The 27,303-nt window shown below is 39.9% G+C and overlaps 2 protein-coding genes across 2 annotated transcripts in view; both read right to left on the bottom strand.

Annotated features, from left to right (window-relative positions):
• UST (uronyl 2-sulfotransferase) overlaps window positions 1-27,303 on the bottom strand; it is a 118,496-nt gene that overhangs the window by 4,936 nt on the left and 86,257 nt on the right. The window contains exons 6-7 of the mRNA XM_033143963.1: window positions 23,573-23,670; window positions 22,278-22,435 (exon numbers count right to left, since the gene is read on the bottom strand). Of these exons, the coding sequence (XP_032999854.1) occupies window positions 22,278-22,435; window positions 23,573-23,670 (256 nt within the window). The remainder of the gene's footprint in view (window positions 1-22,277; window positions 22,436-23,572; window positions 23,671-27,303) is intronic.
• Window positions 8,674-9,532, bottom strand: LOC117043842 (DCN1-like protein 5). Its single transcript, XM_033143964.1, has one exon. It carries the CDS (start codon window positions 9,530-9,532, stop codon window positions 8,828-8,830), a length of 705 nt encoding a protein of 234 aa, XP_032999855.1. The 3' UTR covers window positions 8,674-8,827.

The raw sequence follows: 27,303 nt of genomic DNA, 5'->3' as shown, positions 1-27,303 counted from the left end.
ACCAGTGGTCAGGGATGATGTGAGTTGTAGTCCCAACAATATCTAACTGGGGACTCAAGATTGAGAAAGTCTGATCTATGCAGTAACATTCCAGTTACAGGTGGGTAGCCGTGTTGGTCTGCCATAGTCAAAACAAAACAAAACAAAAAATTATTTCCAGTAGCACCTTAGAGACCAACTAAGTTTGTTCTTGGTATGAGCTTTCGTGTGCATGCGCACTGTGTATCTGAAGAAGTGTGCATGCACACGAAAGCTCATACCAAGAACAAACTTAGTTGGTCTCTAAGGTGCTACTGGAAAGTAACATTCCAGTTATGTAATAAAAACAGGAAACAAATATATCAAGCAGTAAAATAAAGACAATTTATCAGGTGGAATTAGCTTAAAGCAGCGAACCATTAAACATAAGCAGTATGGCACCTGCCTGACACCTTGAGCCACAGCCAACAACTGCTGACAATATTGAGCTACAAAGACCAATGCTACTACAAAGCAGCTTCCTACGTACCTAATCTGCAAATACAGTGGCCTGGTTTGCATGCTATTGTAAATCATAGTTGGGCTAAACTATTGTTTAAATGTGAAGGCAAATGTGCAGCATCCTGGTACATGCTGCTGAAATCATGGGTGTTTTGCTCCTTCCTTCACTCCTGCCACCAAAAACAAACCTCAGTGGGTTGCCAAAAAGAAACCTACAAGCCTGGGTTTGGATGTAGCACTAAGCCGGACTATGGCTTACATCTCAGCAGCACAACAGGAAGAGAAGGTGCGCAGGAGCAACGTGGCTGTGATTTCAGGTGCCTGCACCAGGAAGCTGCATGTTCACATTTTTAAAAGTGTTTAGTTTAGCTATCATTTAAAGTAACATGGATTTGTTTTGCTGCTGGCAAATATATTGGCCCTGAAGATAAACCCAAGTGAACTCAAACAAAACCTGATATTAGCACTGTAACAGAAAGATTACAGCTTGAAGTAAGTTTTAGATAGCAAAATTTCCACTGTATCAAACAAAAAATTTAGATAGCATATTTCTATAAAATACTGGTTTATAATATTAATAAATTAGCAGGGAAAAACCCCTGACAAGTCAGCATTTGTTCAGTTCTTTCACACATAAAAAACCTCTTGAGACAATCATGGCAGCAGGAGTTAATTTTCAACACAGAAACTACAGAATCCCCAAATCCCTTTATACAGGGCTTGCAATTTCCAGGTCACCAGGGCAAGGCTCCTTCTGCCAGTTTTTTTGTTCAGCATCACAATACCATGGCGATGTAAGGCAGGACACCAAATTAATCACATGCTTTTATTTTGTTTTTCTCTTGTAAGTTCAGTGATTAGCAGTAACATTACTGACAGTTACACATTAGGAAAAAAAGCTCCCATTTCCCCTTCACTCAAGTTTGAACATTTCACAGCACTTGTTATATATACTAAGTCTGAGGGTGGTCAAAGGCTGGGGACATCTGGCATTTAAAAAAGGAAAGGAGACAGACAGAAAAAAGAATATCAGAATGGGAAATGAAACACTGTCTCTTTAAAGTACACTGCTTTTGACACGGAGCCTGACTGTTCTGGCCAACAGCCAGTAAGTTAGAATAAAGGCTTTCCTCAACCCAACCCCACAGGGAAAGAGTATCTACTGCTAAAAACTAAGGCGTGCTTCAGAAAAGGAAAGTAAGCAAACAAAATGAAAAGAGGTGGGGGGCGGGGAGATCCCAAAGTTTCAAAATTCCCAACTGAAATCAATGCAGCTTTTTCCCAGGCTTCCTATGTCTTTTGGAAAGGGAATCCTTGGCTCCATTCCTCACCTAGACTAAGATGAAATAGGGAAAAGAGGATCGTGATGGTGTGTGTGTGTGTGTGTGTGTGAGAGAGAGAGAGAGAGAGAGAGAGAGAGAGAGAGAGAGAGAGATCACGAGTTTTCATAGTCTTTGTACATCTCCAATGCTCTCTCTAGACTGGTGACTTTCCTAATGGGAAGGAAAATTGGGTTTTATGAATTACCTTTACACAGATCTTTCCTGCCAGTAGTGTTAACATACAGGCTACTCCTATCTCTGGCCAGTAGGAGGCAAGTTTCTTTTTAAAAAACAACCTTAGGAAATGTTGCTTCTTGACACGAATGGTAAAATCACAAATTTCCTTTCATAGCACACACATCATCTTTGTTCATTTTAATTTCAGGGCTGAATCATGTTTACTGCAATCATTAGAGGGCTGCTGAAAACACATCACTATTGGTGAGCAAATCTACACCCTATGCTTGGGCTACGTACTGTGTGGGCTACCACCATTGCGAGTCTTCATATCCAGGCAAGCAGCCTCCGTCAATGTGAAGTGTGTGGCTTGAGTGCGATACAAAAATGTTCAGAAGTGACAATCTGAGTATGGGCAAGAAAGCTGGGGGGAATCATACAGCCAATGTTTTGTTTCTGATCAGCAGCTTGGATGGTGATGTCAATGGGCGTTGAAGACAGGAGTTACTGTGGGGAGAAACCTTCATTTGACTGAGGAAGTTGTTAAGGGTCAGGGGTGATATACCCTTTGATCTGTACTGTTTCAACCATCTCCTGTCCCTGGTATTTGCTCTATGGTGAAGGGGAGACTAGAGGGGCCTGTATTTTTTACACCCATGTTACAAATGGGGGTGGTTGTGTAGGGTGTGTGTGATTTAGATTAGTACATAAAATGTGTATGATGAGAGTTTCAGAGAGACAATTGATCCCTAATGCCCCAACGGCTAAATCAAATTAGCAGCTCAATACTGCAGCTGTATTTAATTTTTACAATGCAAAATGTTGTTGGCCCTTATTCGGCTTTTATATGTCTCACAGTTGTTTCTGGCAAAAATTGCTATGTGTAAGCTGGATGAAGTGATCATGTTGTGAATGTCTAGGACCTCTTAGGTAACTCATACACAGTGTTAGAATTTGAGATATGAATGCTAGGAGCTAAATGGCACCTTAAATCTAGGTTATGGGCACATTCTTTATAACAAGAACACAAAGCTAAAAATGAATGAACTGCAGCTAAAATATAATGTTCATTTTTCTCATAGTCCAGTCCTTCCCCTGCCCACCCCTCTAATATTCTTAAGAGGGTCTCTTCTCCAGTCTTCAGAGAGTAGCTGGAAGTGCGGAGACAGAAAAAGGTTCTCCTTTTCTTCCACTCTAAGTTTTAATTGGAAATCTTAGGTGCAGTACAGTGCCCCGAGCTCAGAAACTGCTTTTGCTAATTAAATTCCCTGTCACAAAATGTGTCTAGAACAATGGGAGTTTCGAACGCTGCTCATATAGAGTTGAATCCAAAATTCCAAAGATTCCAGCTCCCTAAACAGGGTGTAACATCATACATTCTGTGCTAGTCACCTTTTACATTTCTACTCATCAAGTTAATCGCACTCAGGAAGATGAATTAGTGCTGCCTTGACCCCATAGCAGGACTAGATGGAATTGAACCTGCCAACTAGGTTTGCACAGCTAGCCCTCCCAACTACACACAGGTATATTGGAACTCAGGTGTTTATATCCTCTACCCTTGCCTCCACAATAGCATTGCTATGTACTACTGAAAACCAGATGAAGAGAATCTACCCTTAGTTGGCTGCCATACAGTAAGAAACAACTTTTATTATTTCCAAATAAAAGGACTTTGGCCACTGGTCATAAAGTTTCTCAGACTAAACTTCTTGAGGTGGCTGTCGTTTGTCTGCAATGTTGCTGACCCAGTCAAAACTAGGTGAGACAAAAGATTAGTAGCATGAACGAAGGCATCAAGCCAAACTTGGGGGCGGCGGCGGGGAATAGCCAACAAGTTAGGGGTTGAACATATGGCTCTGCTTTAGTCACACATTATTAACACGAGAAGGAAAAGTCAGACTAGAAAGCACCAGAGCTTCTTCCTGATACAAGGCATCAACTTATTTGAGTTATTCCAAGGCACTAGGTACCAACAGCTTAAATGTATCTCATTTATGCACGCAAGGCACAAAAGTAGAGATCAACTATTCCGACAAGAGTGGATTTCCAAGCAGCTGATTATCTCAGAAGAAAATTAATTTAAAGTGACAGCCAATGATGTCCATCTGCTCACGCAACAGAAATCTGGTTCTGCAACGGGACTTCTATTTTTTATTTTTTTTAAATAAAACATTTTCTCCTCCCTCAGCCCGCTGTACCCCAATCCTCCAAAGCATATTTTGGGACACATAGTGGGCTGCAGGGGTAGGGAAGGAAAGACAAGGCCTGTTGTGTGAGTGGCTGGGTGCCTGCTTGTACTATATTACATCTCAGACTTTTTGCCACTTGCTGAAAATTCAGATAAACAGTTAACCTAAGCTCACAATGAAGTGTTTTGAAAAGCCTGGATAGCTCTATTGGTTAGAGCGTGATGCTGATAATGCCAAGGTTGCAGGTTTGATCCCTGTATGGGATGCCTGCCTATTCCTGCACTGCAGGAGGTTGGACTATGAATAATCCAGGAAGCTATTCTGAGTCTAAAGCATGATATTCTGCAATCACTTTCATATCATTGAAACATCACCATGTTTATATCATAAACAATAGCCAACAGTGAACTATAGTAGTCCATAAGCTTATTTGTTCTTAAAGTTCATCCTACCTCCAGTCCCAATTACAACACATTAGCTAGAAATTAAGTAACTTGCCTACCAGTTGACTCGCTCCAACTGCTTCCTTTTTGGCTGAGTAACACATTAAATGATATACACTGCAAGCCCCTCCACAAGTCTTGTAGAGAATGGGCACATTTAGAAGCCATAAATGCAAAGAGCAACCAAAGTACAAGATCCAGAAAACCCAATGCCAACAGCCACAGAATCTCTCCAGAGAAACTATGAAGGAGGAAACAGAAAGAACAGGGACACAGGCTAGGAAGCACAGGAAAAGTGACTGTATTTGCAAAATGGATTGATCTTATCCCTTCTTGTCAAGCCAAAAATTGTAGTTGCCAGCCTCCCCCACCTGAGGCATTTCCCGTGTGGTTGGGGATATGCTGCCTGAAGACACGCTGCTTGTCACATAGGCAGGGGCAGCCCATGTTCCCTCCCTGGCTTTCCCCAAGGGAACATGTACTGTGTTGTGTGCTGCTGCCTAGAGAACACGACAACCAGCACTCCCCACTTATTTGACTCTCCTTGGGCAAAGTCCTTTGGGCACCGTGGCTATGCAGCTGCCAAACAACCCACAAGCTTTCTCCCTACTTTGGAGCCAAATAGGTGGCAGGGATCACTGGGCAGCTCATTTGGGCAATACTCTTCCACCTCAGCAGCTTCAAAATTGGGGAAAAGGCTGGGTGCTCATCATGCTTACTTAAAGCCCGATTGCTCATTATTAGCACCAATGTCAGTGTAATACTAAACCATGATTAAAGCCAACAAAGGAATGAGAAAATCTGCACAAGATGGGTTGGAGAAGGAGTGCTCTGGCTCCCAATTTACAAACTACAATTTGAGAGACCCAGGATTACATCTGCAAAGTCCCCAGGAAGCTAAATATTAACCCATCACCTAACATTAAGAGAAGTTTCAGCTACTTCATTTCTGCATGCCAAACTGCTGTTAAAAAGCATAGAGAAGGGTCAGGTTTTTTAAATAAAAATGTTAGCCGTACTAATTTGTCCTATGAGCAAATTTTCAAGCCCAGTAGCCTCGAAAAAAATGCATTTGCATCAAATTTAAATAAAGGCCCCCATTAAGATTACAGCAGGGGAAAACCAGAGTGCTTTTGCCTGTGCAATATTCATTAGTCCTGTGGAGATTGCACTTCTCCGCTTTTTAACAAAAGGGAGCTTGAAACAAATACTCTCTACACACTACACCTTTAAAGCACATTTGAAGTGTATTTCCCACCCTTCAGAGAATTCTTGATGCTGTTAGTTTGTGAAGAACTGTAACTCTGCGAAGAGTAAACTACAGTACAGGGCTCAGAATTCTTTGGGGGAAAGAATGTGCTTTAAAGTGTAGTGTATATGCAGCCATGTATGTATGGCCAGCGGTAACTAACTTGTGGCCTGCATCAGGCACACCATAGGTTTTTTTATCTGTGTCCCTAATACCCACCCCCAATTTGTTATTTAATTTTTAAAAATACTTTAAAAATATTATTGTCTTCTCCTGTAGGTTCTGTCCTGTAGGTCCTGCACTGGGATACTTCAGTGCCAAAAAAGCTCCCACTAAAATACAGTGGAACCTTGGTTCTCGAACAGCTTAGTTGATGAACAAATCAGCTCTCGAGCACTGAAAACCTGGAAGTGTGTGTTAGTGTTCTGGTTTTTGAACTTTTTTGGAAGCTGAATGTCCATCTGTTTCTTCTTGAGTGCAGGAAGCTTCTGCAGCCAATTGGAAGCCGTGCCTTGGTTTTTAACATTCTGGGAGTTGAATGAACTTCCGGAACAGATTAAGTTCAAAAACCAAGGTACAGCTGTACATATATTTACTGACCGCTTCTACAAGTCTCCTTTTGGAAAGCACCCTTGAAGACTGCTGTTCTCCATACTTCTACGCTTCAGCCATACGCACTTTTGATATGTGCCCTCTAGAGAGTTGGCCACAGGTCAAAAAGAGAGGTTAGCCATCCCTGATGTATGGTGTGGATACTAAAACATTAGATCTACTGGTATTTAAAAGACGGCAAGGACATGCACCACATTTATTATGTCAATGAAGTTGAAATATAACCTTCCGCAGGCAAGTTATCAAAATTATTTATATGTTTATATTTTATTATTAAATTTGTTTCTAGAAGCTGCCTTGAATATTGTGAATGAGGTGACACATTAAAAAAATACAAAATTAAATGCTTGTTTCAGCAATTCTAAGAGCCAGAAGTGACATCTGATTTCTACAATGTTTCTTTGTGCTTTGATTTATTACTTAATACCATGATTTGATGCTTTATAAAATAATGAGACATCTGCAACATGGAGAAATGAGGCATAATCATAAGAAGAAAATGCACCCATTCAAGTTAACTACAAAAAAGCTGAAGAATTCAAAGGACCAAAAATCAAAGGGGAGTGAGTTACATTAGAAAAGCAGTCACAAATACTTTTAGGACACTCCAGCTGTTCTTGCTGGGGGGGGGAGATTTGAACTTCTGGAATTTATTAAGCTTGGTAAGCTTATTGGAACAGGAAAAATGCCTAGGTATTTGCTTTTGCCAAATGAAATTTAAAGCAACTCTGAAACTATAAATCTGTTTTCAAGTCTTATTTTTTTCAAACTGTAACCCTAGACGTTCACATTTTAATATTTTAAAAATAGAACTTCTCAGAACAATTTTAACCAAACAAACTAATGACAAGACTGAGAAAGTGGTCTGCCTCAGTATTTATCCAGTAAAGATCAGCATAATGTACTAGTGTAAACTTCAGTTTTGCTGTTTGTGCAACATCTGAAAAAGGTAAACATGTAAATCTCACTTTGTAGGATACTAGTACTCAAGTATTCCAAACTGTTACCTAAGGTTCAAACATTTACCTATGACTCCTCCATTATGGGTGATCTAATTGCTTTACATTTTATCTGGTGCAGAGTGGGCAGAGGGAGTACCGTATTTTTCCATCTATAAGATGCCCCCATGTATAAGGGGGACTCCGATTTAAGAAAATGGGGGGAGATCTATCCGTGTATTAGATGCCCCCTCAACAACATTGAAGCCCTGCAAGCCCCTGTGCTGCCTTCCCAAAGCTGGGTAAGGAGTCACTGGGAAGGAGACATGAAGGCTCTAACAAGGCCCTAGAGTCTTCCTGCCTAACTAGTGCTTTCTCAGGTTTGGGAAGGAGGTAAGAGGGTTTTAGGACCCTGTCAGAGGGCTGGGGGGAGTGTAAAATTTTGGCCTCACTCCCCCCCCCCCAAGTGTGCAGCCCATGGGTTCCATGTCAAAGTACTCTTGTGGCCTACATGGTATGAAAAGTTGGAGAATGTACTCCTCAGTTGTTTCATCACTGTATAAGGGGCTAGTAGCAGAGGGGCAGGAAGAGCCATAGAGCCATTCCACCCTGCTTCCTAAAAATGAAATGCTTTAATAGGTCCTAAGTTTGTTATAAAATCCTTCCCCAACTCCCCAAGTTATGAAAATATAGCAAGCTTGCAGCTAACTCACTACTTGGCTGCAAAAGAGAGACTGTATCATCAGTGCAACTTTAAGTCACCTGAATTGAAAAAAAAACACACAATGGAAAAAAATAGCTGAAGCCACCAAAGTTTGAACTGTCTCAAGTTACAACCATGAAAAATCTGCTGAGTATGATTTCTAACAAAACACTAACATGTGGAGAGGGAGTTTGCTTGCAATTCAGCTCAGATTTGCAAACACCAGCAAGCTTTTGGTGAATCACAACGGAGACTCAGACTTATGAAAATATTTTAAACCATTACAGCTTTGTACAGATTTAATGGTTATTTAATAGGTTGTTTAATGCAGTGTTTTTCAACCTTTTTTGGGCAAAGGCACACTTGTTTCATGAAAAAAATCACGAGGCACACCACCATTAGAAAATATTTAAAAAAATAACTCTGTGCCTATATATATATATATATATATATATATATATATATATATTAAGACTGTTACAAATCTGAATCTTTATTGTTCTGAAATGCTAGAAACTTAAGACGAAACCCTCCAATTTTCAGTCTCAGATGAGGTGTGGTTCAATGCCCATTTCACATGTAACAAGGCTTCCTTTAAAAATAAAAGGGGAAAAAATGACTAAAGTTCATAAGGATGTGAACGCAACCCTTGGTTTTGACTCAGTTTTTGCAACATCACAAGATCCAGCACCTTCTTCAAAGCTGCTCTTGCTATGATGCTTGGCGAACCTTTTGCCACTCCACAAATTCATCAAGAAGAACAGGCCATGCCCCATCTTCATCATAGTTGCTAAGATCTGCATGGACAGTTCTGCTGAATTCTAACACATTGTACCACTGATCTTTGTTAATTACTCTGTATTTTGACTGCTCCAAGTATTGGTAAAATATTGAAAACAGAGGCCACGTTCTTCCAAGCAGAAGAGCTAACATAGATTTTGCAGTGTCAATATCCAGACTTCTCTGGTCTTTATCCCTTGCAAAATCAAAGGCATATCTGTAGATATTCTTAAATGTTGAAATATCATTCAGTTGCGAGCGCAAAAAATCAAATTTACTCTGCAGCTTTTCTGTGCAGTCACATTGTAATGAGGTCATCCCCTTTAACCATTCTTCCTTTGTAAAAAATCCCATGCTTTCAGCCTCCAGTTTCCAGGCTAAAACTAGCATAATAATATTTTCAGGTTCAACGCCAATGTCCTCACAGAATTTCTCCATTCCTTCTGGCCCTACCACTTCATCCTCACCTGCATATTCATAAAACCAAGCCAGGCACTTCTTGCTTGAAAAATGCTCCTCACCGCTTATCACTTTACTAGAAGCTTGAGACCTGCAGTAGCTGCTGATTTTGCACTTCTTGAGGCCCGTCTCGTCCCCCGCCTGCCCCGAGGATTTGCGCTTCTTCTTCACGGGCATCTCCCTCGGTTCGCCCCGGACGGGGGCGCGGAGGCGGAGGGCCGCGGGGCCCCTCGGGAGGGGGGAGGGAGCCGCCGCCTCTTCCTTCCCTCGCAGCTGAGGAGGAGGAGGAGGCGGAGGAGGAGGCGGAGAAGCTGCCGGTGCCGTCGCGGCTCTTGCCTTCCTTCCTCTCAGCTCGCCGCCGCCGCCGCCGCGCCTGGTAGATTCAGGCGTGGGAAGGGGGATACTGTGGTGGGGAGCGAAATAAAGAGCTTTCCTGAGGGAGAAGCGGCGGCGGTGGCGGCGGTGGCAACGCTGGTCCTCTGTGCCTATATTGACTACATATAAAGTAATTTTTCCCACGGCACACCAGGCAACATCTCGCGGCACACTAGTGTGCCGCGGAACAGTGGTTGAAAAACACTGGTTTAATGTTTATAAACCTGAGTTTTTCTCTGATCGCATAAAGTGATAGCACAAGCATGAATAACTGAGTTTTCAATACCACAATGACTATTAATGTACGATGAAGAGAGGGGTCATATAGACACATCCTGTCCATACTGATGCACTCTGAGTCATCCCCTTTCCAAGGCTCTCCTGCAATAGGACAGCCTACCAAAAACGCCTATGCTGTCCCTGTAAGCTGGGACCCTGATTTGGCAGGCTTCCTTACTGCAGACATTCCTTCAACCCCAGGGAGCCTTGGAGAGGAACTGGAATGGGATGCAGGGGCACACATGGATGAACATATGCAGTCCTGCTCTCCTGCCTGGCACATGGGCCTGGAGGCCTAAACAGTGCTACAGGCTACAATCCAAAACATAAATACCTTAAAACAATAAGATGCAAATAACAACCAGAACTAACTCTGCAGCTCACAGTTGATCTCATCTAGATTAATCCCCTTCAAAGGGCTGGGTGAAGAGAACTTCAAAAACCAGTTAGCAAAAGTGCCAGTTGTATCTTGGAGGGAAGTTCTATAAATGAGGTGTCACCACAGAGAAGGCCCTACCTTGTGTCACTGTAGGCTTTACCCAGCAGATTAGACAACAGAAGGACCTCTCCTGCAGATCTCAATATAGAGGTGTTCCTTTAAGTATTTGGTTTGGGCCCCACGTTATTTAGAGCCTTAAACTGTAATCCTAATCTCAATTACCTGGGAGTAAATCTAAGATAGCAGCAGTCCCCTGAAATACAACACTTTAAAAAAACCCTACAATACTTTTAAGCCGATTTGGTCTGTGACCGTTTAATAAAATTTGATTTGATTTGACTTTTAAGCACGTCTTGGGGCATCTTTGAAAGAATAATCACAAAGAATCCCCTCTGGTCTTCAACAGGAATATGATGCAACCTCAAGCGCCTACAGCTGGGGATGTAATTAATGTTTTCAATGTCTATTCTGTACTTGGTATCTATTCCTCCTTTTGTTATACAAATAGTTCATTTATTTGATAAGGAACTCTGGCAACTACTGTTGACTCTCAAAATTGCTAAAACCAACCCCCCCCCCCGAAAACGATGCCTGAAGCTTAAAATCCTACATCTCCTATGCACTAATTTCCATCTCACATTTTGGAATAAGTTATGTTCATACATAATTTTCTTCACAATAATTTCCTCACTTTGTCCTTTATCTGCTGCACAAACCACCTTAGAATTCCTAATATAGAAATCCAATAGTTGAAGGGAAGAACTGTGTTACATGTGGATGTTGCTCCACCCTTTAATTGTATTTTTTTCAGAAAAGAAACTTCCCCTCCCCCTGGTGTCTATGATATATTAGCACAAGCTACTTAATGAACAGAGGAAATAGGCAAGAGAATGGGGGTTGGGGGTGGGATGGGAATTTCAGGTGTCAAACTTTTACAGGTAAACTTCTTTTCCCAAAATGATAGTAAAAGACTCTACTGTATGTTTACTTTAAATATTAGAATACATGGAGACACATTGCAGTGATTAATATGTTCCCAAATGTCTTTTCATGCTTGCCCTGTTTTGCTGCTAAATGAGGTTTAACCCCCAATGGAATTCAAGTATTCCAGAACTTTTTTTGAGTCTGCTTGCATAAAGGAGCATTCTAAAGAGCATATTTGAACTCTGCTTCAAAGCCAACCCCTTGTGCTGAAATTCATATACAGAGGTTATTCTTAGGAATTCATTTCTAGGTATCCATTGGTTCTTCCTTCACCAATTACAAACCAAAACATTAATCTGCCATTATCAAATGCTAGCAAAATATACCAAAGTACTGTGTGGCATCTGTCTGTGAATTACTGAAAGGCACGTAATATACAGCATATGCACGTTCTTCTCTGCACAGGAGACAGAATTGGTTTTTTCTCGTTTCAGATTAATGTATTAAAAATATTTTTCTTTAACAAGTGGAATATGCAATAGCATACAGCGAGATCAACACATCTCTTCTCTGAAATATACTTATTTTATACTAAATTAGAACTTGTCAGAAATTTCATTCTATAAGCTCCTTTGAAAAGAACAAACAAATGCTTCACCTCTGCTGATGGAAGGCAATACTACCCCCCTCCGCTTTCTGCACCTCCTAAAAAGCTGCTATGTGGAGAGTTGGGGGCCCCTCCAGAGTAGATTTGGAAGTGAGGGTGTAGGGGGCGATGGGGTTACCAAAAATTGTCACCCTTTCCATTTCACTGACAGGTTCAGTGGAAGGGAAGTGTTGGTTATCACCCAGGGTTTCTTGAGTCTTTTGTTCCTGGCAGGATAATAAAACAATTATTAAACAATTATTAAAATGAGTAGAAGACTTACAAGTTGTGCTACAAGTTAAAAGAGAAAACAATAAAACTCACAACATTGAGAGATCAGTCAATTTCTAAAACAGGCAAAATTTGTGCTGGAATTTCTTTTATTAAAAGCACAAAGACTTTGCTAAAGAGTGTATTAAAATTTCAGTCAGTAGAAACTGATGCAAAACTGATGCAAACTCAACATGGATAATCCTTCTATAAATCTTAATTTGTACAATAGAATATTCATCATTTATTGAAGTCTATAATCTTGATTCTGAGTGTATTCAGCCCAAACCAGAATTTTATTGTGTTACTGAAATAAGATTTCACTCCTTTTCCAACATCTCTAGCAGCTGATTCATACAGCTTTTTTTCTGATTTCAACTTCTTTTTGTCAACCTGGTTTAACAGTCGCATGACTGCCATGAAAACATGTTTGACAAACACTTATGCTCACTAATGCACTCAAGGTCATCAGGGCAGTATGTGACACACTGCAGAGCCATTGATAGGTTTGCTGGCATAATCAGTGCTTAATTTCTAGGGAAAAAAGATACCAGGGTCGAGTTGGGCTGCAGAAGTCACCCTCTGATCTGGAAGTCTGTTCCCTTCTTGTTGTTGTGCGTGAACTCTCTGTAATTATGCACAGCTAAAGGAAATGAATTCTGCATCCCCTCAAGAGCACATGAGGCTTTAGTACTGAAAGCAATGCCCAATGCTGACCCAGGGACGAATTAATTAATTAATAATTTATTATTAAGACAAGAGCATAGAAAATTTATCAACACAACCAACAATTTTGAACAAATCCTGGTTTAAAAGAAGTCCCCCAAGGCCATGATTGGACATCTTGATAAACTGTAAACAAGCCTAAGTGAGCCTTGGTTGCATATGGCTGAGGAAAGAATTTAGAAGCTTTAGTGTCCATTGACACTTTACCATAGTTTGTTGTTTCATCAATACAACAAATAATACTTAATGTCTGAAAAAACATGAAACCATAAACCAGGGGTGGAGAACCTCTGGCCCATAGGCTAATCCTGGCCTGCCAAGGCATCCAGTTTGGCTCACAGCCCCCCCCCCCCCCCAACTATGCCCAGACCCATCAACTGATGTCAACAGGATGGGAGGACAGGGTTTAATTCAGCATTGGCTACATGATCTTGTTCACAGGAACAAGACTGCACAGCCAAGGCAACACGATTTGCATCACATTCATCAGCTGAGTGACAATTAAATCCCTAAAATTCCTTTCAAAATAGGTGTCTCATGCAATCTTCTTCAGAGAGGTTTTAAAACTCCTCAAACAGAAGCATGAGGCCTGTTTAAAGCCTTTTGCAAGTTTCCCCCCTCATCTTTGGAGGCTTAAATTAGAAGAGAGATTGGTAAAGGCTTTGTGACTCTCTTCCTGCTCCTTTTTTAAGCCTCCAAGATCAGGGACTTAAAAGGGGGAAGACTTGGAGAACCGTTTGCAAGTCTCTCCATATTCCCTTTTGAAGCCTCTGAGATTGGGGGGCTTAAAAAAGGAGCACAAGGAAACTGGAAGCACAAGAGATTTTGATAGGTGGGTGGCCTCATGAGGCAGATCCTGATAATGATATTATGGCCCACAGAGCCAAAAAGTTTTCCCACTCCTGCCATAGGCTAAATGTTTTGGCACTTACCAAGCAGGCTGGCAGCTACTACTTTTATCTGTTTAAATAGCTGCTCTCCCTATAATTGGGCCATGCTGGGATGAAACACTGATACTTTATGTATCTTGTGTACAGGCTTGCAATTTATCATATTTCTTGCAAGAGAACAGACCAAGATTACCTACAAAGGTCTTTACAACAGGCATCACATGGCTTTAAAATAATGCATGCACACACATGTACTTTTGCTCACCTTGCACCTACATTTTATATGCAGTTATAATTTCATACTTTGTACCAGTTTCAGCTGGTGAATCAAAAACATCTTGAGGGCAAGTCAAGGAGAAATCAACAGACAAGGCCCTGGTACTCATATGGAATGTATTTAGAGAACTGGGGTGGCGGAGGGAGAACGACTCACATTGAACAGCTATGTTATTTTAAATTGGTTTTATGTTTTATGCGTACAAGGCAGTGCTGGAATTTCAAAGTTGGCTTTTGCTTGCATTCATCATAAAACATGTTATATGAGGAGCTGCTGCTGCTACCACTAGCAAAACAGCTGCTGCTAGAAAATAAGAGGCCAGTGGTCTTAACAATTTATTTTTCCTCTGGTAAGTACGCCTGATAAATGGGGTTCAGTATTTTATGGAAAAATTAACATTGTTTTCAGTCATTCTGCAGACACAGGCTTTTGAAAACAGACTTCTGAAATCTATTTTTATATTTTAAAATCCTGCTGATGTGTTCATTGTATCTGGAGATGGTGTCAATAACTGGATAATGCCTTTTTGTTTGCTAAGAGATTGCCCTTATTTTGATGAATGACAGCAAAGTACTTGAAATTCAAAACAACAATCTATTCCTGCTTCTCAGACTTTTGCAAAGTGAAAAGCCACATTTGGCACCAATCAATACCAAATTCTTTGCCACAGGCCATGCGCTATTAGGCTTTGATAATTGAGTGGGACATTACTTCTCGAAACAGAAGCAATTAACAGACCTACCATTTCCTGGCAAAGCCCTTGTAGGGTTGCACTCAGGGTTTTTTTTGTGTGTACTTGGCTATGATACCTGAGTACAAAATACATGAGCTGCACGTCAGCTATGAAGCATATTACCGTACATGGATTGTGTGCCCTTGTTTCTTTACAATACAGTATATGTAAATAGACACCTGATCTTTTCCCCTCCAGGGTTGATAAAAATATTCAATTTGCTTTTGAGTTATGTTTTGATACACATCAGAAATCAATCAGAAGCTTTGGCCTAGCTGTTGAATGAAGTCCTGATTCAAGTCTTAGCTTCACACCAAAAAAAGAATGAATAATCATCCGTTTGTTTTCTCTCAAACGTTAAAAAACAGAAACAGGAATGGAGAATTCGTCACTGTTACAGAATACAGGTGAAAAACAGAGTTGATTACCATTAAATCTGGATACAGTTTGGCCATGAGTCCATCCTCAGAGAGGAATGAGTCCATTATATCACTTACAAGCATCCTTTCAGGGTGGCATAGGGAGGTCAAAGGAACAAGCAGGCAGGTCTCTATCCTGGCACCTGACAAAAACCTAGGACACAAGTGCTCTGCAAGCTGTGGATACCTTGGGAACATTACTCAGTGCAACGTAAGACCTCTCCCCTGTTGCACTCCTAAGCGACACATCAAGAGAATGTTGGGGAGGTGTGTGTGTGGTTTTTACCGCTTCCTCCAAAAGCTGAAACGAAACTCCATCTCCTTCCAGAACTTCTCTAACATATATGTAGAATGGAAAAGAGCAAGGTTGATGATGGCGACAAAAAACTGGGAGGGAAATGGCTTAGGCTTGGGATCCCTTTTGATGGTCATCTGTGGTTTAGGTGTTAATCCCAGGAAGCTTCTTTCTCCTGTGACCTCATTCTAGCTGGCTGGTCTGTAGGGAGATTAGAGCTCTGTAATTCTGGCAGAAAAACAAGCTAGAGGTTCTCAAGGTTCTCTACTGTTTCTGAAGATTCCATCTTAGGCAGGCTCCCTACAGCTGTTTACAAGCTCAAGAGAGATGTGCACAGACCACAATCAACTTGGGAGTATGTTCAGATTAAAACAAACAAAACAAACAAAAACCCCTGTGCTCAGAGGCCTTTGTGCTTATTAGGAAAAAGTTGTTGTCATCATCTGCACAGTTGAGCTTCTTAAGAATAATATTCTGGCACATGAATGGAGAGAGAGAGAGAGAGACTGGATGTAAGATGTTAGCTAGGGACTCACATTCATTTCTTTTACTATATTTGAGCATAACATTTCATCTATGTAACTTTATTATTTAGATTTCTTAGCATTTTTTGTGGAAAGCAAGCTGTGCATACCATAAAATTTAAAAAGTGAAGTCAAACACAAGACATATTTTACATAATGCAAAATACTGTCATAACACAGGGAAAATAAAAGCTTGAACTTCTTATATTTTTATGCATGGTTTCAAACACCTAATAGTTGGATTGAGGAAAATTTACCAATTCACTATGGAGTAGTTCAGGCTTGAGTACAGCAAGGAAGTGTGTGAACTTGTTTCTGGCAATAATGGAGATGCAGTAGCACATATATGGCTGCAGATACTAATCAAATTCATGCATCAGATCATTCCTTGCTTTTTCTGTTCTAAGGGGAGAAAACCCTTTTTCTCTGCAAGCAGCTGAAAAATGAGTTTGAAAGCAAGTCCAGGGAATGAATGTGGTGGAATAGAAACAAAGCAGCCCATCAGCAAGCTGACCCCAAGAGAGGCTCCCTAAACTAACGCTGTAACAAAGTAGCTGCTATGCCAAGAAACCAGATGTGATCACTGAAAGAACAGCTCCACAGCTTGGTGCCCTCAGAAGACTAGAAAATGTCAACAACATAATGCAAAGTCAAGGAGAAATAAAGTAAGCCTATCTAACATCTGAAATTAAGGCTAAAATCCTATTCCTTGTGGAATGCACATCTCTAATAATGCATAACACATTGGATGCAACATTGTGTGAGTGTAAGTTCATTCCCCTATCACACATGCAATTTGCATCTCTACAATATTAGTATTTGGGGAATGAGGGTTTTACGGCATGGACTTTTACATCTTTAGTTTTTGGGTTTATTCAAAGCTGGTTTATCCTCAGATTCAGGATAGCCATACAGCTACTGAACTCAGCTGCAAGTAACAGAGATCAGCTGGGGGTATTGTAAAGCTGTATTTCCCCTACCCACCTACAAATTTACTGCAGAAAGAGTCTGTGCAACTAGGAAAGATAATGGATTAATTCTGTCTCCCAAACGTTCAGATTGTGGTGTGGCCCAATCATTTTATGATATCTACGGCAGGGAAAAGTATGTTTGATTTAAATAATTAAAAGCTTTTATGAAGAAAAAACCAATCCACACTCTCATCTTGGAACGTATACTGTTTGTTTTGTGCTCCATCTGCTAGCACTTTATAGAATTTCAACCAAACACAACTCATCATTTCACTGGGGAACATTTTTTTTCCACTTTCTGTTACATGAGATTTTTCAAGTGTTCTTATATGTTCTTTCAATGCTGATTTCAAATCTGAAATCGATTTTCGTGTACATGCTATAGTTATCTTACGATTTCCGACTTTTGCCGATACGTCATATTTACACTGGGGATAAGTGGACACTGACACATTGATCTACCCTAATCACATGGTAATTATTGTTTTGCAAATGTAATTTTTCTTTATTTTTATAGTTTTGTAACCTAAATATTTGTATTTGTCAGATTGGACCATGGCTTCTTCAAGTAAACAAAAATGTGTTGTAATATGAATTTTAAGGTCTTAGATATATAATAAATGTTCATAAATGTACCAAGCAAACACATACCGGTACATAAATATATAAACCACATGTCTGAAACAGTACAGGAAGACAGTCCTGAAACCATTTTGACTCCCAAACTGATGAAATGTTTCCCTGCATTGAGGGAGGAGGTGAAAGAAACCTTCCCATTGTCTCAGGAATTAAATAATTACCATCTCAAAGCAATGGCCAGACTACCAGGAAAGGCAATCACATAAGGCATTATCAGATAACCTGGCAGACAGGAAAAACAACAAAATTCAAATTTCTGTTGTAGACCGCCTTTTCTATGATGTAGGTATGATTATCTGGGGGTGGTGGTCTTGGGATACCCCTTCAAAATGTCTATAAAAGGACAGGCACACCTTTGTTCTGTATAAGGGCTCTTGTGTACCCCATAAGGGAATAAGGGCAAATTTTGTTTATAACAATAGGCACGCCTCACAAATGCTGTTACATTGCGTCTTTGATGAGAAAGTGCGTAGCAGCCACATATATAACAAAAGGCATCAGGCTTGATTACACTTATAAACAAAATCTGCCCTTATTCCTTTATGGGGTAAACAAGACCCTTATAGAGTCCTTTGTAGGTTCTCCATTGGTAGGAGAAAATACAGAGGCCAACCAGAGAATATTGAGAAACAAAGCAGCTAGTAAGCCTGATCTTTATTAAAGCTGTTGCAACAGGGTGCTCCCTTCACATGCAGGAGAGAGGAGGAGGACCCAGAACAAAGGTGTGCATGTCCTCATATAGACATTTTGAAATTCCCTGCCCTAGCGCTCAAGACCACCCCTCCATACATCATACATACATCACAGAAGGGGTGTAGCCCAAGACCACCCCCCAGATACATCATACCTACAGCTTGTAGATACTGTGTATCCCAAGGAAATACATTTTTTTTGCATACCTCCAACTGTACATAGATAAAACATATCATTTTCAATGCTATATAAGTCACTTACATTTATACTCATATTGTACTACTTTGGCTGTGTGTTTAATAAAATATTGAATTATTGCATTGTGAAAAACAAAGATTATGGTGAAAAATGAAAACCATGATTTGCAAAAAACAACAACAACTAGAGCTTATAGAACAAAACCAACTTCAGATATGAAACCAGCACTTCAAAATTAGGCTAGAACAACTGCAGGTGTCAATGCAACAAATGGACAAATGCCGGCTTCCTCGGCCTGAAAGGAGATGAGTACCACAACCCCAGTCGCCTTTGACTGGCCTTAACCCTTCAGGGGCCCTTTGCATTTTTCCCTTTACACTGCATTGATTTTCTGATTTCACATAAGCTTCCTCTATCTACACAACTGTTTATATTTCCAGACAAGGAATGGGCTCTGTTTACATCTACAGTTTTGAGCAACCAATGTGGAGAAGGGTGTGTGTGCTCAGGAGAGCCTCTCACACCCGTTTTCTTGCCCAACAGCCCTACAGTGCTGTCAGTCAGGTCTTACTGTCTGGTAGTTGCTGCCACCACCCTTCCACTCACTCTCACAGCCCAGATGGGAGGGGACCAGTGATGCATTAAAACACCTTGAGCTTGTGCATCCTGCACTTCTTGGTACAACCTGCTCACGACTTGCTGGGGGAAGCAGGGCTAGCTTTCAGCAGGCTTATCCCGCCTAAGATCAAAGCAGCTTGCTTGTCTCCTTGGCAGATCCCCCTCAGCTTCCTAAAGCCCAAGCCAGGAACACTGAAATCCATGCACCCTGCATTCCCCAGGGGGTAGAGGCAGCCCAGGCTCCCCTAGTCTTTCCCAGTGCTCCGAAGAACACGCTGGTCTCTTAAGACTCTGATCCTCAACTTTCAGTAAAATGGATTCCAAAACATCTAGTTGTTGGGATCCCAGATTCTCCTCCGTCTCTCAGTTTCCTTCCAGACCATCAGCCATGGTATCCCTTCTGGAATGGCTGTCCAAGTTGGCACTACATTGCAGCGTTTCCACTTGCATTTGAATAGTTGGTTCACTCATGATTATCCAACTCTTGGTCATTCTGCTGCCCCTGAACATTTGTGTGTGTGTTTGTGAGAGGGCATTCTTTGTGGCAGTTGCTAAGCTGTGGAATTCCCTTTTAGAAAGGTGTTTAGCTTGTAATTGGTTTTAACTGTCGGGGTGGGGAGGCTTTTTGAGTAATTTTTACTTTTACTTGCTGTGCTATTTTTGGTGTCTTACTGTTTTCTGCTATTTTAATGTTTTCATGCTTTTGTATTAAATCAAAAGTGACGTTTTGAATTGTTAACTTGTGGTTTTATTTTTGCTGCTAGGTGCCTTGAGCTTTTTTGAGGAAAGGCAGGCTATAATAAAATAAATAATAAATAATTGTGAGAGTGGAGACAGATGATTGCTGCTTTCCATGGATTACCAGCTGACGCATGGCAGATTTTCAAGCAATCATTGCACTGTTAGTGGTTGTCTGCTTCAGTCCGCAGATTGAAAAAATACAGCCTATAGGCTTGCTCTTGGGCCCATGCGAGCTGTATGCCAGCACGGTCCTAGACTGTGTGCAGCTATCACAGGGAAGATGTGATCATCCTACAAATGCCTGTCAACTAATCTGTGAACTGGATCTTAGCCCAAGACACCTTTTTCATGCTTCAGGTTGAGATGTGTTGGGACAAACCTTCCTGTTTCTGTCCTTGATTTAATATTCACAGAACACTCATTTTAGGGAACATAAAATTACAGTACTGTATTTTCTATCTGAACGTCTTCAAAATAATCCTTGAAATGCAAAAGTCCACCAGAAAGTCCATTCCCATGATAAAAATTCATATGGTGGGATTCACCTAACAAGTACCAACAGGACACATTCAGTGGGGCTCTCCTCCCTCTACCCCTAAAACTGACTTGGAAGAACCCTCTGGATGGTGCATAGGAGGAGGAGAGGGGGGATAGGCCTGTCCGGGAATTCAAACTGTTTGCACTGACAGAACACTCACCTTAGCACAGTGCTGAATTCCTCCTATATAAATCTAAATATTTTTTGTATAAGTTAAAAGTGAATGGTTATATACGGCAAACCTTCTCCAAAGATTACTATGACCATTACAAATTATACATTTATTTTAGAAGACAAACTTCATATATAACACACAACAAAAACTATCGGTTTTAGGCACACTTATTTAAGCAGTGGTTTATAAAACATGGTTCTGTTCCAATCAAAGCATTTTTCAGAGTACATTTGAATCTTAAAGGCTCAAGATGGTTTAGCCTACTAACTCTCTCTTCACTGAACAGAATATAAAATGTGAGCAGTTGAGAGATAGAATGTATGTTCTTTCAAGTTTCATGTTTATAATTGTATGAGAAAATAAGAGGGACAATGCCATCTTCTGGCCAAATCAAGTTAGCATGGAATAAAGATATTAATTAACTTTCATACTTAATACATGTTTGGCTCTTCCAAGTTTAAATTTCCCTTTCTCATGAGTTTTGGCATTATATGAAAAGAAATGTGCTTATTTACCAGATGTACAAGCTTATTCTTAAAATGAAAATAATAAAAATAGCATTTGTCTCACTTATTGCTACTGACACAAAAAGATTTAGCATTATATATGCTAGATTTAGTTGAAACCAGTACAAAGAAAAAAAACAAAAAATTTCTTGTTATTGCACATGCAGACTGTTCTTCGGGAGAAGAGGCTTAAGACAAATAAAAAAATCTATGATCCAAATTCAGAGTTGTATCCAGCCATGTCACTCATCTGACAGAATGGGGAAGGGGATTTAGAGAGGAGATAGATGAGCTTCCCTCCTCATTCTTCAGATAGAAGCCTTACCATCAGCTGAGTGACACTGTTGATACAACCCATTGCAAGTTTGCAGCAGAAGCTAGCTGTGGATGGCACTAACTGACAAGATCCTCTGTTGTCTCCAAGAACCCCCCCCCCCAAAAAAAGAGCATTTCCTTGAAAATGATGACAGCAAAGAAACAACAGAAAAATGTACATCGATGTTGTGCTTCTAAAAAGAAAAAAGACCGCCAAAGTATATATAGTAGGAGGGGCAAGCTGTCATTCACTTGGCACCTGGCATTTCAGCTGCAGAGCTGTGAGGAAGCCTTGCTTATCGGTGGCTAAGGGACGTGCTATGAGTTATCTTTTTATGTTACATCTGTTTTCCCCTGTTTTAGAAGTGGGTTCTGTTGGTAACTGGATCAATGAGGAAGACATGTTAGGATGGAAGCCTCTTCTGAGACATATGCTCTCCCTGCCACTTCTCTGTTAGCTACAGCAGGACACCCCAAACATCTCTAAATCATAGTTTCCATATTGTGTTTTGGGGGGGCCTTAGTTACTTGAAAATAGCTGAACAGAAGATGCAAAGAATATGGAAACATTTTTTTGCACTTTAATCCAATGAACAACTTTTTTTAAAAAGAGTGAACATTAAGAGTTACAGCTGTCTTATTGCTTCTTCAGCATTTTATATGTGACATTTAAGAATATTACATTTATTAAAAAAGAAAAACCAATCAGGGATATATCAGAAGACATTTACCTGGGTTTTTGTAGATATTGAGCACATCCTTGAAATAATGAGGTAAAAATCTTTCTAGTAAAAGCAGCACATCCTCCAATTCCTCCAGAATCCCCACAAGTAGGAAATTTTCATTCACATTCACTTTTGCTCTTTCAAGGGCCCATTCCCCAGGCTCCCTTAAAGAACATAAAAGAAAAGAATCTTTAAAGTGAATTTGCAAACAAAAGTTTTATTCTGTAATAAAAACTGAGTTTAGAACAATTTACAATATTAAGGCTGCTAGGCAGCTAGAATATTTCACCAACTGCAGAATGTCAATCATTTTTAATGTTCGCTATCTAAGTTTCTGTGACATATTTTAAGTCTTTCAAATAATCTTGTTTATAGACCATCAAAATACAAAGAAGCTGACATATGGCTTGCCCTGCACAGCATAGCCCAGCTTTCACTAACCTGGTGCCCTCCAGAGGTTTGGACTATAACTCCTATCAGCCTCAGACAGCACCTGAGTTGTAATCTAAAATTTCTGGAGGGCACCATTAGGTTTAGCAACTTAAAGTAACAAAGGATCTGCCTAATCAAGGGATCTAAGCCATCAATAGTGGCCTATTTGTGGTTGGGAATGTTATATGGCCAGCAGGCCAAATCTTTATCTCCCCTATCCAAATTAGACAGGTGGGTGGCAGCACCCACCCATCAATCACTTGGTGTCACTATGACACCAGGAGATGGTCACTGGAATTCAAGGCAGTATGCAAGGTTTGCAAAGAGCCCTGCGTGGTAGTTTAAAAGTGCCTCTATTCAGCAGGCCTGAAATCACCACACATCAGCTGATAGACAGTGACTTCAAGTCTACTTCTGGCAGGGATTGGCTGTGTCATCAGGTTCAGTTGCATCTCCACCTGCCCAACATCTGATGTCAGGTATGGGGCAGGTGGCTGTATTCTGGCAAAACCTGGATATTGAATTCTGGACATATTGGTGCTTTTTGAGGTGTGAAAAGAAGAGGCTTAATAGAGCCATCTTGCTTTTACATTCCTTCTATTCAGTATTTTAGAAAGGAAAGGAAAGGTTGATTGATCTGTCCTCTCTTTTTTTTTGTCCAGTCCTTTAGCATGTGGCACAGCTTGCTTTCTAATGCAATCTGTGAACTGATATTCTGCACAATTCCTTGACTTTCAGATTACCGGTAATTACCAGTATCATGTAGTTTGGGCTCTCTGCTGTTTTCTATGGAACATTCTAAAACTGAAATCACCCCAGCTCCAGTAGGTGGTAAGAAATAACTTTGAAAAGGGAGATAACATAGTTACCTGCATCTTGGATGCTGTCCACAAAAATATGGAATAATATAAAATAACCTGGGATTGGAACATTCAGGGTAGTTCTCAAGAATGCATACGTTAATATCCTAAAAGAAGGGGAGGGGGGGAGAAAAGAAAACGTTGTAAATGAACTATGAAGTTCTCTGTTGTCTTCCAGTGATGGAGCACAGATCTAAGGCCCAAATTGCCAAACAAACCATTGCATCAACATGATTTACTACATTCAGAATGGAATCCTCATGTTTTACCGGTACTTATATTGCTTTTGAAACTTACAGGTGTATGGGTGGGCACATGCCCTTTAAAAACACAACAAGATCCAGTTATATCCGCTTCCTTGCGTAACAGAAATCTGTTTGTGCAATGGAACTTCTTATTTCTTTTCTCCCCTTTCCAGCCACACCTGCAATCCCAAAATCTGATATGGAGGATCCCCCGCAAACTTTTGAAGCAGATTTGGGGTGTACAGGCAGCTGCAGGGAGATGGAGAAGGAAAAGCCCCGCTGTGCAAGCAGACAGCTGCTCATGCTACACTGAATCTCACCCATAATTTTAAGCTCAGCACGAGTATTGGAAATATCAGCTCCTTTACAAAATATTCAACTACAAGTTATCTAACCACAGAAAGATTTGCCAAATATGCATCCCTTTAAAATGCAATGTTTTATAGTATACACTTATGCAGCTAGAGAGGCTGAAATCTGGAACATGTCCAGTGAACACCTTCCCACCATACCCTCAAATTGGCTGGGAAGGTTCTGGAAGTAAACCTGTGGGGTGGGGGAGCCATTATTGTTTTGTTCATGCATGCAAGTTAACAGTTCCTTCAGCTCATAACTATAGTCTTTAAAATGAACAAAATGAATATAGATAGTGGGTTAGTGATAATTTATCAAGAACCTGATTAAATTGCCAAAAGTGAGTAACAATGTGTTTAGTCCCAGACCAGAAATTATACAGATGTATGTCAGAGGCACAGTTTGCTGCAACAAATCTTCTCAAGTTTTTTTTTTTTAATCTTTAACTGTTTGAAAATCAAATGTATAAATCTGGCACAGTCTTCACATTCATGTAACAATTCCAATAGCACACACTGTGCTGAACAAATTTTGGAACAAATTCCAAAAATGAAGCATAAGTATTCACAACCATATTTGAGGAATTATGTATTAGCAAATTAGAATACTGTGTTTGTAAAATGTGTTAAGGACAACCCTTAAATGGAAAAGGTTTTAAATACCACTAATCTAATGGCTCCAACAATGCACATTTAAAAGAATATTACTCAACAGTACATATATGTGTGATCCTTACTACAGAACTAAAATAATTACATTGTTTTTAAAAGCAAGAATTTTAATTTAATTGAATTCAGCTCTGATACACTGTTGTCAAAGGAATGTTAGCAGGCTATTGACTACAAAACTTTATCCCCCTCAAATGTTGTCCCAGTATTTTGTCTGCTCAACCCTTTAAAGCCTGGGGGCTTCTCTCAGCTAATGAAAATCTACTTTATCTTCTGGCTTTGGTTAAGAAAACCAAGCTTTAAGAAGACCTGTTAAAAACTGTGTTTGCATAATGTATTTTGAAAACTACTAAGAGGATTAAAAACAAACAAACAACAAGCTGAAAATTATAAGCCTTAAAGCAGAAAGGTTTATATAAGAGCATATTCAAGTATAAGCTATCACAATGTAGACTAAAATCATCTGCAATGGCATATTACCTCCCATGCTAACTGATGATATTCAGGTTGCCATCTAATAAACTGGAAGTATCACATGAATAATATAAATGCATGTGTACACTATCAGTTTGGCAACTGAAGACAGAACTGCAAATGGACATTTTTCTGGACCTTTCCTGCTTTTTCAAATGAAATAAGCTATTAAAGTTTCTATAAAATTTATAAGTCAGAAGTTCTCATAAATCATAATACAGGAAATAAGAAGATCTTGATATGAATGATTTCCTGGTCCAGTGCCTACAGATATTACAATGGATGTAAGCATACAAACCTTTACCACCCTTTCAGAGAAATGAATTTTGTTAAAACAGAAGAGCCAGGCATTAGGTACATCATAAGATTTCAAATTAGCTACCATTCCGTTCCCTAAATAGTTTGATGTTAGAACTGAAGATAAACAAAGGCAAACCTCTCACTACATGTCTATTTAGAAGTATGTCCACCTCAGCTCAATATGAATTATTCAGAGGTAAGCAAGTGTAGGATTGTAGCCTGTTTCTTTTAGAGAGCCAGGGTTCTGATTTGTGGACCCATAGCTTTCCTACTATAAATAGTGTGTGTTTAACACCACCAATTTTAGTGCAGTTATACGGAAATATCATGGAGAGAGCACATACTATAATAACTTCTGAATCCTGACTCCATTTATGTTCAGAGAGACAGTACTTGTACCTATAAATTTAAGTACTGTCCCTCCCAACAGAAATGCATTTGAAGTAATGTATACAAAATGTGATATATAAAACAGTGTTCAAAACCCCCATTGTTCTAGGCGCATTTTGTGCCAGGGAATCTCATTAGCGCAAGCAGTTTCTGAGCTCTGGGCGCAGTACTGCACCTACAGTAAGATTTTAGATTAAAACTGCAAAGTGGAAAGAAAAGAGGGCGCTTTTGTGCCTCCCCACTTCCAGCTACTCTCTGAAGACCAGAGAAGAGACCCTCTTAAGAATATTAGGGGGGTGGACAGTGGAAAGACTAGACCATATGAAAAATGAACATAATGTTTTAGCTGCAGTTCATTCATTTTCACTTTGTATTCTTGTTATAAAAAAGCGCACCTAGACAGCCCGTCGTTGCACCCATAACCTAGGTTTAAACTGCCATTGAGTTCCTAGCTTTCATATCTCAATTTCTAACTGATATAAAATGCTCACATACAACATTTTTGTACTGTCCTTAATGCACCTGTATGGTTTGAAATAAAATCACACAAAGTTAAAAACACTCCCAATACAGAAATGGCTAATAAAAAGCAACAGATTAAAAGCAGGGTTAAAAAGAGAGAGCTGTAGTAGCTATTACTTGTTCTTAGCCTTTTAAGCATTTAATCATGCATTTCCAGATACTAGCCAAATCTAGTTCATCATTATTAAACAATATAACCAAAGGCATCTCATTTTTTTCACCAAATATTTTGCCTTAGTTTTCCATTAGATTTAATTGGTTTTTTCTACTTTCATATATATTCCCTAATGAAGATGAAGAGAGATGTCAACTGAAGGCATATCACAAGAGCTGCAGAGGAAGTGGTGAACTAAATGAATGGTTTTCAACTAGAAAACAAAACTAAAAAGAGGAAAATGAATTAAAAATATGAAAAAAAATCAATGTGTGAGCCTAGTGAGGGGTGAACTCTCCTTCTAAAAGGGTTTCCCTTTCTAACATAACAGCTTGTGTCAACGGTGCTCATTACTGAAAGCCAAAGAAAATTTCCTTGCCCTAGTAGTGAGAATCCTCAAAACCACTTGCCAAACTTCTAACACTCCCCCACCCCCAAAATGCTTATTTACATTACATTATTATTTACAAACAGAGCAAGCTGATCATCATACAGGAAATTAGACTTATTCCATCCTGTCTGGCATGATCCCAGACCACCTTCTCTTCTCTGCATTTATGGCTAAATTTCACATTCACTTCCAAAGAGCTGATAGGAAAACAAAGCTAAAGGGCAAATTAAGACTCCATTAAA

Source organism: Lacerta agilis, chromosome 3 (assembly GCF_009819535.1).
Source record: "Lacerta agilis isolate rLacAgi1 chromosome 3, rLacAgi1.pri, whole genome shotgun sequence".
NCBI lineage: Eukaryota > Metazoa > Chordata > Lepidosauria > Squamata > Lacertidae > Lacerta > Lacerta agilis.
The sequence above is the reverse complement of the archived record's forward strand: the minus strand, read 5'-3'. Positions and strand labels throughout refer to the sequence as shown.

Excerpts from the sequence above, each read along its gene's own strand:
- LOC117043842 (XM_033143964.1), bottom strand. The coding sequence starts at position 9,532 with ATGCCCGTGAAGAAGAAGCGCAAATCCTCGGGGCAGGCGGGGGACGAG.